This window comes from Diadema antillarum, unplaced genomic scaffold (genome assembly GCF_040938485.1).
Source record: "Diadema antillarum isolate AM-2024a unplaced genomic scaffold, OU_Dant_1.0 seq00000488_RagTag, whole genome shotgun sequence".
In the NCBI taxonomy this organism is placed as follows: Eukaryota; Metazoa; Echinodermata; class Echinoidea; order Diadematoida; family Diadematidae; genus Diadema; species Diadema antillarum.
Genome location: NW_027271450.1, coordinates 966,186 through 979,290, shown reverse-complemented (window position 1 = coordinate 979,290; position 13,105 = coordinate 966,186). Strand labels below are relative to the sequence as shown.

At 42.3% G+C, this 13,105-nt stretch overlaps 1 protein-coding gene across 1 annotated transcript in view; it reads left to right on the top strand.

The window, feature by feature from the left end:
* Positions 1–13,105, top strand: part of LOC139733744 (cathepsin L-like peptidase) — a 97,872-nt gene that overhangs the window by 21,769 nt on the left and 62,998 nt on the right. The window contains exons 2-4 of the mRNA XM_071644554.1: positions 9,543–9,800; positions 11,941–12,096; positions 12,372–12,596. Of these exons, the coding sequence (XP_071500655.1) occupies positions 9,564–9,800; positions 11,941–12,096; positions 12,372–12,596 (618 nt within the window). The 5' untranslated portion in view covers positions 9,543–9,563. The remainder of the gene's footprint in view (positions 1–9,542; positions 9,801–11,940; positions 12,097–12,371; positions 12,597–13,105) is intronic.

Here is a 13,105-nt window from a genome sequence, read left to right as displayed (position 1 = left end):
TTGGGGAAAACAAGAGCATTCAACCGGCGGCTTATCATTAAGGAACTTGTAGTTACTCCAGCGGCAAATAATCAGCTTTCAGTAAGTTGCTTTAAGTAAAACGCCGCAGCCCCATCATGATAAGCTGATGACGCCACCAAAAAAATAACATAATATAACAAACAGGGTTCATCATTCGTACATGCTGCGGTTGATCCTCAGCCCCCAAGTTCATTTACAGGAGGAAAAAAAAAAACGAAAATCGGGTTACATAATACTTATTTGTGCACATCATTAACGAACTCATAGTTATTCCAGCGAGAAATAATCAGCTGTCAGTAAGTTACTTTGAGTAGAACACCGCAGCTCCATCATGATAAGCTGATGACGCCACCGCAAACAGAACAATAACATAAAAAACAGGCAATGACGGGTTTCATCATTCGTACATGCTGCGGTTGATCCTCAGCCGCCAAGTTCATTTACAGAGAAAAAAAACGAAAATCGGGTTACATAATACTTGTTTGTGCACATATTCGGGATGGTTGCCTGGTAACAGGCATAACTCAGATACCGCGTGCACTGTGTGACAGTAGAGAGGAACAAAAAAGAGTAAGGAGTACAAACATCTGAAACCGAGTTCATGTGACGCCTCAGTGTACGTCTTCCATTCATTTACGAAACCATTTCCACAAATCTTTATCATTTACAACACTGTATAATTTGTGCTCCCAAAACAAATAATGCAAACTCTTTTCTTATTTGGGGAAAACAAGAAAATTCAACCGACGGCTTATCATTAACGAACTCATAGTTACTCCAGCGACAAGTGATCAGCTTTCAGTAAGTTGCTTTGAGTAAAACGCCGCGGCCCCATCATGATGATAAGCTGATGACGCCACCAAAAAACATAATAATATAAGAAACGGGGGTTCATCATTCGTACATGCTGCGGTTGACCCTCAGCCGCAAAGTTCTTTTACAGAGAAAAAAAAAGAAGGAAAATCGGGTTACATAATACTTGTTTGTGCACATATTCGGGATGGTTGCCTGGTAACAGGCATAACTCAGATACCGCGTGCACTGTGTGACAGTAGAGAGGAACAAAAAGGAGCAAGGAATAAACATCTGAAATCGAGTTCATGTGACGCCTCGGCGTACATCTTCCATACATTTATGATACACTTTCCACAAACCCTTGTCATTTACAACACTGTATAAGTTGTACTAAAAAAATTGAATAAATAAACCAATGGCTTATTATTTGTAGCGCGCTTTCTTATACCTTATTCTGCTTTGCCCTTGACACATGCCAAAATGTGTCCAATTTCATCATTAGTACACCAAGCTCATTTACAGAAAAAGGGAGACCAAAAGAGGTTTCATAGTACTTGTTTGTGCACATAAATGAAATCATTACCAGGTATCAGGCATAACTTTAGAAGTGCCGCATAATGTGAATGTATTAAACTTTTAAAGGAGGAACAAAATGACCGTTGAATAAAAAATCTTGGGCTGAATTAGTGTAACGTCTCAGCGTATATCCTCCATACATTTAGTATACACTTTCAGCAGACCTTGGCTTTATCATTTGCAACACATTGTAATCTGGGTGTACTCCCAAAGCGAATAATGTAAAGTAAATCCATATATGGGGAAATACAAAATAATTACCAGCAACTTATTATTATACTTATTATATAGAGACTCATTTTTACTGTTACGCCCCTGACACATACCAAAATTTCAGGACTATATTAAGACCCCACAAAAAAGGAAAAGTTAATACATCGGTATACAAGCCGGTGTTTTGTTTGACGGTTTTGGAAATATTTCACAATGACACCGTTATTGATACTACAGATTGCTGAATATTGAAAAAGAAAGTGCATGTAGAGCATGTACTTGATAGCATTAAAATGCTAGTAGAACCTGTGGAACCTGTACTTGATAACATTAAAGTGCTAATAAATTTAATATCTTTAGATCGACATTGACGGTCACAAGATAGGTTATGTTAATGAAGATAAAATAAAGTGGATTAAATATATTCAGACATGTATGTAACTTAAATTGTGGGGAATCTAATATTGACCAAGATTATAACATCATATCATTCACTCTGGTGACCGCTTTTGGACAAACAAGAACAAATAGAAAAGAAGTAGGAACTGCACTGTTCCGTCTGGAACGATTGATTTCAGCAACACAAACGATCTCTGTTAATGAATAGGGGCTTTTATAGTATAATTAAAACAAAATCAAAATCAATGAAGCTTCAATCCGATAGCTTACTTGCAAAGAGATCATTGGGGCGTTTCCTGCCATGCAGTCCAAGCCGACGGCGGCCCGTTGGGACTAGTGACGGCTCTGGTCTGCAGAATGACCCTCGTACCATTGACTATTATCCTAGTTGCTATGTTGGCGCGCTCCTTCCTTAGGTTGTAGGCAATGGTAGCAAGCCTGCCACGTTCCCGCTTCATGGCTGGTGGTAAGTCGGTACGAATAGTGATGCCGGGGTTTGTTGTCGCTGTTGTGGAGGGTGGCTGACGCGGGCGTTGTTGAGAAGCGCGTAGAATCCTATCGCGATCCAGCATACGGCCAAAACGGACGATAATGGGGTCGGACTGTACATCAGACCCGGTGCTCCCTGCCGGGACCCTTCTAGGAAGCCTGTGGGCGTTGACCAGGGGAATAGTGTGCTTGGCCTCTTCCGTTGAAATTCTCAGTAAGATGGAGAAAATGGAGAAACATTCACCGTACACATCCTCGTTTGTAGTTTTAGGTCTCCCGTAGATTAGAAGATTCAACTTGCGCTCATGAATCTCGAAGAGAGTGAGCTTTTCATCCAGTTCACTTTTCACCTTCTCCATTTTCTTTATCAAATCAGGGATTTGGGTATTTTCAATATCGCCAATCCGGTCAGAAGCATCGGTAGCAAAGTTCTCTAGCTCATTCACAGACTGCTTGACACCTGAAAGTTCAGTTTTTAGGGAGCAAACGTCAGAAAGAAGGGTGTCCAACTTCGAGTTCAGCTGCGAGTAGTTAGCCTCAGTTGCCGTTTTCATGCTAGTTATCAATACAGCTAGGTCGGCATTCGATGGCGCCGCGGGCGTGTCCAAAACTGGAGACACGTGGGCTGGTTCTGGATTCGGAGCGGCTTCGCTGTCGTTGGTTGTGTCTAGCGAAGTTTCACACATGGGCGTATTTTTCCCGACAGATTTCGACGTTTTGTTTCCAGTTTTTGCGCGGGTATTCATGTTGGTAGTTTGTCCTTTCTAGCAGGATGACATTCGAAGGTTCAAGCATTAACTTCATCAATACAGAACTTTGAGATATGGTGGGAGTAAGGTGGTTAGGAAAAAAATACCGGGAGCTCACGTTACTGACGTCCGTCTAGTCCGCCATCTTCTGAAACATGTGTTTCTATGTGTGTTTTCGTTTCATCTATGAATTACTGTTATAAAGCAGTGAAAGTGTCATATTTCTTATCTAGTATAACTGGATTTGGTTGTTCTGTAACCAGACTGGTAACGCTCCTTCTCTTTCATATACATGTCATTATAGGCATATACGTGTACCTGTAATGCAGCTTAACTTCATTTTTTATAGTCATGACAGCACAATATATACAGACGTATATCTCTAGAAGACATAGAAAGAATTATTTAAAAAAAAAATGAGGATCATAACCTTGACTTCTTGTAACTGGCCGACCGCTCGGAATAAAGCGCTCGTAACGGCCAGATAATTTGTGGCTTCTTACTTCTTTGGATTCAAAAGGCACGTTAAAAAATGGTGTCAAAGTCTCTTAAACGAATACGAAAACATGAAATGCTATGATGCTTACAAAACAATAACTACGACGAAAGAAAATAAGGAAAGAGGCCAAGCATGAACATATCTGTTTAACAGACTGCAGAACATGTTAAATTAGATGGCCAGAAATCAATTTGAATGAACGAGCGCAGCATGTAATCACGTGACTATATCATTATGAATTTATGAATGAACGGATAGTAGAATGGTACTTGTATTATATGGATTTCAGTTGAAAAAGTGTTATTTAGAATAAGGTTAGAGGTAATGTGAATGTTTCAAAATAAATTTGAATGAAGAGATTAATATGACATTGAACTACCATGTCATCTAGGCGAAGTTTTTGCTAAATTTAATTCAACATTAAAGAATTCGATTAAAAGAGGTGCGATATTGGCCCGGATGCAGGGCCCTTGACAGGTATAGCCCCAAGGTATTCCCACCCCATATGAATTAATTGTTTTTAGGTGAAAACAGTCATGTATGCCTATTTTCCTTGGCAGTGGAATTAACAGCTGAGATACGTAAAACACAAACCCATCCAGTTAAGGGGCCCCCAGCCAGTAGCTGGAAAGTGCTCCCGTATTATTATATTCTAAGTGAAAAGAATCATTGCTATAATTTCTTTTGCATTGGAAGTAGTACTCAAGGAGGTATCAAAAACACCGAAACCAGTTATATAGCTGTACGGGGCCCCACGGAGTGTTTCTAAAGTGTCCCCACATGTAATTCCACTATCAAGATCTGCATCCCGATCTATTCAATCTGTCAGATCGGGAGAGAGCGGCAAAAGTGTACGGGGACCGGGAGCATCGTAGCAGCAGCGTTTGGGTGATGGGGTTAGATCTGGCAATTTTACAGATCGGGAAGAAATTTTGAACTGGTTCAAAATTTCTTCCTCATCTCCCCATCAAGATTGACCTATTTTGAATCGTAGCTCAAACGGGGAGAGAGCAGTGACAGTGTAAATACCGCAGGATGAGCGTAACAATTCCAGGTTTTTCTGACCGTAGTAACAGCGGCACAAGAACGGGAAATATAGTCTAAACTAGACACCGACGACATGGTCCCGCTGCTGCGCCGCTTTCTTGATCAAAGCACGACCTTCCCGCTTTAACGACGCTCTCACTAAGTTCTCTACTCTCGTATAAAATCAAGGCCTGTTCCTACGACGCTTCATTCCTGCTTCGATAACGCTGTTGGCCGCTTTAGCTACGCTGTTCCTACGCTTTCCCAGACTCAATTATGCACGTCTTCCGCTCTCGCCGCTCTAAAATCGAACGTAGCCGATACGCTGGAAAATGTTTGCCAGAACAGCAAAACTGATGATGATGAGGAGGGCGCGTTGTCGTTGTCGCGAATATGAAGACGAAGGAGCGCATATTTAAGAAGAAGAGATGCACACAATAAAGAGAATAAAGCAAAACACTTTGGAGCTACTGTACGGGACCCCGTGCAGGATAAGATATCTGACTTTGGTATTTTTGATATCCGATGGATACTACTTCCATTGCAAAAGAAATTAGCCGTGACCCTTTTCGGCTGAATGAAACCAATCTTCTGTGTGTGTGTGTGTGTGTGTGTGTGTGTGTGTGTAGGGGGCACTTTGGGGCTACTGTCTGGGGCCCCGTACAGGATAACATAACTGGCTTTAGTGCTTTGGATATCTCTGATGAGTACTACTTCCGATTGCAAAGAAAGTAGCCGTGACCCTTTTCAGCTGAATAAAATCAATGTGTGTGTGTGGGGGGGGGGGGGGGGAGGGGGGGGGGGGGGTAACGGGACAATTTGGGGCTACTGTCTGGGGCCCCATGCAGGATAAAATAACTGGCTTTGGTATTTTGGATTTCTCTGATGGGTACTAATTCCATTGCAAAAGAAATTAGCCGTGACCCTTTTTCAGCTGAATGAAACTATTGTGTGAGTATGTGTGTTGGGGGGGGGGGGGGGGGGCACTTTGGGGCTATTGTCTGGGGCCCCGTACAGGACAAAATAACTGGCTTTGGTGTTTTGTATGTCTCTGATGGGTACTACTTCCATTGCAAATGGAATTAGCCGTTACTCTTATCAGCTGAATAAAGTCAATGCGTGTGTAAAAGAATCACTGCTATAATTTCTTTTGCAATGGAAGTAGTACTCAAGGAGGTATCAAAAACACCGAAACCAGTTATATAGCTGTACGGGGCCCCACGGAGTGTTTCTAAAGTGTCCCCACATGTAATTCCACTATCAAGATCTGCATCCCGATCTATTCAATCTGTCAGATCGGGAGAGAGCGGCAAAAGTGTACGGGGACCGGGAGCATCGTAGCAGCAGCGTTTGGGTGATGGGGTTAGATCTGGCAATTTTACAGATCGGGAAGAAATTTTGAACTGGTTCAAAATTTCTTCCTCATCTCCCCATCAAGATTGACCTATTTTGAATCGTAGCTCAAACGGGGAGAGAGCAGTGACAGTGTAAATACCGCAGGATGAGCGTAACAATTCCAGGTTTTTCTGACCGTAGTAACAGCGGCACAAGAACGGGAAATATAGTCTAAACTAGACACCGACGACATGGTCCCGCTGCTGCGCCGCTTTCTTGATCAAAGCACGACCTTCCCGCTTTAACGACGCTCTCACTAAGTTCTCTACTCTCGTATAAAATCAAGGCCTGTTCCTACGACGCTTCATTCCTGCTTCGATAACGCTGTTGGCCGCTTTAGCTACGCTGTTCCTACGCTTTCCCAGACTCAATTATGCACGTCTTCCGCTCTCGCCGCTCTAAAATCGAACGTAGCCGATACGCTGGAAAATGTTTGCCAGAACAGCAAAACTGATGATGATGAGGAGGGCGCGTTGTCGTTGTCGCGAATATGAAGACGAAGGAGCGCATATTTAAGAAGAAGAGATGCACACAATAAAGAGAATAAAGCAAAACACTTTGGAGCTACTGTACGGGACCCCGTGCAGGATAAGATATCTGACTTTGGTATTTTTGATATCCGATGGATACTACTTCCATTGCAAAAGAAATTAGCCGTGACCCTTTTCGGCTGAATGAAACCAATCTTCTGTGTGTGTGTGTGTGTGTGTGTGTGTGTGTGTGTAGGGGGCACTTTGGGGCTACTGTCTGGGGCCCCGTACAGGATAACATAACTGGCTTTAGTGCTTTGGATATCTCTGATGAGTACTACTTCCGATTGCAAAGAAAGTAGCCGTGACCATTTTCAGCTGAATAAAATCAATGTGTGTGTGTGTGGGGGGGGGGGGGGGGGGGAGGGGGAGGGGGTAACGGGACAATTTGGGGCTACTGTCTGGGGCCCCATGCAGGATAAAATAACTGGCTTTGGTATTTTGGATTTCTCTGATGGGTACTAATTCCATTGCAAAAGAAATTAGCCGTGACCCTTTTTCAGCTGAATGAAACTATTGTGTGAGTATGTGTGTTGGGGGGGGGGGGGCACTTTGGGGCTATTGTCTGGGGCCCCGTACAGGACAAAATAACTGGCTTTGGTGTTTTGTATGTCTCTGATGGGTACTACTTCCATTGCAAATGGAATTAGCCGTTACTCTTATCAGCTGAATAAAGTCAATGCGTTTGCCAGAACAGCAAAACTGATGATGATGAGGAGGACGCGTTGTCGTTGTCGCGAAAATGAAGACGAAGGAGCGCATATTTAAGAAGAAGAGATGCAAACAATAAAGAGAATAAAGCAAAACACTTTGGAGCTACTGACGGGACCCTGTGCCGGATAAGATATCTGACTTTGGTATTTTGATATCCGATGGATACTACTTCCATTGCAAAAGAAATTAGCCGTGACCCTTTTCGGCTGAATGAAACCAATATACAATGTATATATATATATATATATATATGTGTGTGTGTGTGTGTGTGTGTGTGTGTGTGTGTGTGTGTGTGTGTGTAGGGGGCACTTTGGGGCTACTGCATGTCTGGGGCCCCGTACAGGATGAAATAACTGGCTTTAGTGCTTTGGATATCTCTGATGAGTACTACTTCCGATTGCAAAAGCAAGTAGCCGTGACCCTTTTCAGCTGAATAAAATCAATGTGTGTGTGTGGGGGGGGGGGGGGGGGAGAGGGGGAGGGGGTAAGGGGACAATTTGGGGCTACTGTCTGGGGCTACTGTCTGGGGCCCCATGCAGGATAAAATAACTGGCTTTGGTATTTTGGATTTCTCTGATGGGTACTACTTCCATTGCAAAAGAAATTAGCCGTGACCCTTTTTCAGCTGAATGAAACTATTGTGTGAGTATGTGTGTTGGGGGGGGGGGCACTTTGGGGCTACTGTCTAGGGCCCCGTAGAGGACAAAATAACTGGCTTTGGTGTTTTGTATGTCTCTGATGGGTACTACTTCCATTGCAAATGAAATTAGCCGTTACTCTTATCAGCTGAATAAAGTCAATGTGTGTGTGTGTGTGTGTTTGTACGTATAGGGCGTATAGGGGGTGGGGCACTTTGGGGCTACTGTCTGGGGTCCCGTGCAGGATAAAATAGCTGGCTTTGGTGTTTTGGATATCTCTGATTGGTACTCCTTCCATTGCAAAAGAAATTAGCCCTGAATCTTTTTAATTGAATAAAATCAATGTTTGTGTGTGTTTATACGTAGGCCTATGGGGGGGGGGGTGGGGCCCTTTGGGGCTACTGTCTAGGGCCCCGTACAGGATAAAATAGCTGGCATTGGTGTTTTGGATATCTCTGATGGGAACTACTTCCATTGCAAAAGAAATTAGCCGTGACCCTTTTCAGCTGAATAACACCATATTTCTGGGGCCCTTTAGGGCTACTGTCTGGGGCCCCGTACAGGATAAAATGGCTGGCATTGCTGTTTTCATGATAAGTACACCCAAAGGAACAATATCCACCAACTTTTGTCCGTGACCCCCTTCGGCTGAATAAATCCATTTTTCGGGGTCCCTTTTTGTGGTCCCTAGGCTTACGGTACAGGATGTGACTTGCCAGCAATTCATTTTATTGACCCTTGGCCACATCCTTACATGATGAGACCATCAAAAAGTGTGACCCTTTTCAGCTGAATAAATGCTCTGGGCCCCCGGTCTAAAAGGTGGTACGTGTAAGCGGGGGTTCAAGACTTTATAGGCAAATTGTTCAATAATAATCCACATCAAAATATCCTGCTACCTTAAACAAGTGGGGCCGTTTCAAGTCGATAAAGACGGAAAACATGCATCAAATTGCACCATTTACAACATAAAAATGCAAAAAGTTCTCACCGTGGGAGGGGGAACACCCCCCCCCCCCCCCTTCCCTCCGCTCGCTCGGGCTCGGTCACTTGGCTCCCTCGCATAGTAGGCCTAACCGCCGCCCTCCCAAGATCAGAAGATCATTATCCATGTCAGGCTACACCGGTGCGTCTAAGCGGGGGGTTTGACCTTGATACCCCCCTCCCGGGCTGCGCAGCCCCCCCCCCCCCCCCCCCCCCAAACTGAAAAACGTTCCGCGGCCCCTGGTAATATAACGTGAGTACACGGAGTAAGTGAAGGGACTGCACCATACAAGTCAGCTTTTTGGCAGCCCCTCAATTTATGTTTCTAAAACAAGATGCATGTTACAAGATATGTTATCATTTGACGTATGTATTACCTATATGTATATTGATTAGAAATGGGAAGAAAGCATGAATGCATGAATGAAAGAAAGAATGAATGGATGTATAAATGTTCTATGTTCCTACCAGTTACTGGCGTAAGAGGCGCTAACATTCCTTCTTTCCCTCACAGGACTCAGCGTATTCTGTCATCATGATGAACCTGCGCGTTGTAATTCTCTCCGTCTGTCTCGTGGGGGCTCTCGCGTCTCTGAACGAGGAATGGCGAGAGTGGAAGGTCAGGCACGGCAAGCAGTACCAGGACGACGTCGAGGAAGCGATGAGGAGGTCAATCTGGCAGCGAAATCACCACTTCGTCAACAGGCACAACGCCCGTTTCGAGTTGGGCGAGTCTACTTACCGATTGGGGATGAACAAGTTTGGAGACTTGGTGAGCTTGACAAACCCAAAGCACCATACACAAGCTTGAGAATGGTTAAAAATGGCATGTCATCATATGCTGAATCGTTTGATATCATGATAACTCGGGGGGGGGGGGGGTAGGTTGTATAATATTTTTATTATAAATATACTGTGTACGTAATGCTTTGCGAAATCATTCATAATTCAGCCTCGGGCCTCAATGAATGATTCTGTTCAACGAAGCAATGAAGATATAAGATATAAAAACTAATAATAACTTCCAAATAATAATCAAAATAGATACATTTAAGACATTTTTAACAATAATGATAATAGTGATGGTGATGATAATGACGCAATAGTAATGATGATAATGATAATGATAATAACGATATATGAAAAAGAGCGAGCATAGTGCAAAAAGTGTAGAAAGTTTGTGTGGTGAGTTGTTTTTATGTAATAAAGAATGTATGTTGTGCGGCCATACGCAAAGTTCTTGATTATTTCTTAAATGATAAAAGTGAATAGTAAGGGGAAGCAATCGAATAATTAGCGATTATGTTCTATCGTCAGCCATGTATTGGTTAAACATCAATATATCTAAACAAATATGTATGTTATATACGAAAGTTCTAAGCAAAATTTTAAATGATAAAAGTGAATACTTGTAGTAAGGGGAAGCAATCGAATAAATTAGGGACATGTTCTAATCGTCAGCCATGTATTGGTTAAACATTGATATATCTAAACTACTTTTGAAACGAATAAATAAGTAAATTGATTTAGCATCATTCATTGTCGTCAAGTAAGGAAATCGACGTCCGATCCATGGTACTTTAATGTGCTAGTTAGCATTTGTGGACTTTCTTGCTTGATGTTGCACACCAATTAATCAAAATATTGGAAAGTAATTTGAAAAGTCAGAATAGATATGTGATTTACATATCATTACCACCTATTTCAGATTCAGTGCTGTGAAAACTCATGTCCATAGTAAGATACTCACATTTCATATAAATTTTGGCTCTTCACGTCCTGTGATAACGGAAAATGAAACATATGGAATTCGATGATAAAAGAGAATCTGTGAACCATCTTAAACAGATAAAGTTGTATTTTAATAACAAAAAACATGCATATTGTTTTTAAACCAATAACTAATTTATGATGTTTGAGATACTGTTTCAATTCTATCTTCCTCTGTATGTCTCTCTATGAGATTTTGAGGAAATTGCCATTCATTTAATTTGCTCTTCATAAGCAGCATTCATTATCAACATATTATTTTCCTCACACATTCAAATTTCTTTTTGGTGTTTCGCCAGCATTTCTGCGGGTACAAACTTTTATGTGTCACTTTTGAAATTTACCCACTAAAGAAAAACACAATATTCTGGAAATTATTCAAAAGATTAAACGTCTTATAGATGCTTTCGATGTCTCGTTAATCATGTCTCACCTCCCTGGTTAAATCAACTTGTTTCATTACAGCCCTCAAATGTATCCCCCCCCCCCCCCCCCCCACTTAAACTCAGCTCAGGGGTCCTCACCGAAAGTCTGCTATGTTTTACTGCTAAGAAAAAAATGTACTTGTTTTCTGAATCTTCGCCGAAACAAAATAAAGTAACTTCCAGATTGACGTTGTAATTTGTCACGGAATTCACCAGCATCAAACACAGCTATTCATATTAATCATGCTGTTGTTGATGCATTCTCTTTTAGTCAGGTTCCCCGATTTATTTCAGTACCTGTATAGAAGACAAAATGGGTATAGGTTTGGGACAGCCCATTCTACTTGCAGGTCTGCCACCTATCAAACTTTTCAAAAGTTTTTATTAGGGACGTCTTAGCATTTCGAGAGAGATACTCTTGAAGGAAAAAAATATAATAACCAACAGCTCACGAATAATATATATGTGAATCACAAGGCTGCTTGAAGAGAAACAAACAACCAAACAAACAAACAAACAAAAACATTTGTATTAGCCTTTTTTTTCTTGATCTCGGTATGTAGCCCTACATGAATATCGCTATACTGGATACATATTATTCTGGAGAATTATTGTTGATTACAATCAGACTTTAACACATTCTCCACGAATTTGTGTACTGTTGCCTTCTCTCTCATGCATAACTATGCGTTTGTATCTGATGGGGTATTATCACAGGAGAACCGCGAGTTTGTAGCCAGGATGAATGGTTTCCGGAGGACACAAAAGACCGTCAAGACTACGAATGCCACTATCTCCATGGAGCCCAACATCGATATTCCCAATGCCGTTGATTGGAGGACCAAGGGATACGTCACAAGGGTTAAAGATCAGGTAACCTCTGACCTCATATCGTCTTTTGTTGGCAAGCTTTTTTCGGCACTATGAACTGATGTTTCTTCGTCGTTTTGATTCTAATGTATTTCCATACCATTCCCGAGAAAATGATAATGACATAATCATACACGATATTGACAGAAGCTATATACGAGTTACAGGATTAACGAAAAAGAAGAAAATATAAGAAAAGAAACGGTGTTGTCAGCTTTATTATTGGTAAACCTTGGTCTCTCGCATACAATACGATCCTGCGCAATGTTTCCACGTAGGAGCAATGCGGGTCCTGCTGGGCTTTTAGCGCCACGGGCTCCCTGGAGGGACAGAACTTCGCCAAAACTGGAAAGCTGGTTAGTCTCAGCGAGCAGAACCTGGTGGACTGCTCCGGCGACGAGGGCAACGAAGGCTGCGATGGCGGTTTGATGGAGCAAGCCTTTCAGTACGTTATCAATAACAATGGTATCGATACTGAAGACTGTTACGAGTATGAAGGAGAGGTGAGTCAGGGATACGGGTGTACGTCACGAGACGTACACCCACGAGTCATGCAGCCCACGAGTCATGCAGCTCACAAGTCATACAGCCCATGAGTTATACAGCCCACGAGTCACACAGCCAATTACTTCAACACTAAGCTAACAAGGCCCACAAGAACGACACATTAAGCCCCGTATTGTATCTGTCGAACTCGAGGGCTGTTTTTACCTAGTGTCGAAGTCATGGGCTTTATTTGCCTAGTGTCGAACTCATGGGCTATATGACTCGTGAGCTGTATGACTTATGAACTTGTTTTCAATGTCGAACTCGTGGGCTGTATGACTCGTGGGTGTGGGTCTAGTGGGATGACCCTAGGGATACACCGACATTTAAAAGATTATCAATATACAGTTGTTGCTAAAAATCAAGTCCAATCAAATCAAATCAAATCAAATCAAATCAAATCAAATCAAATCAAATAAAAGAATGCGCCTTTATGAAATTCAGCAGAAACACGCGAATGTCATGA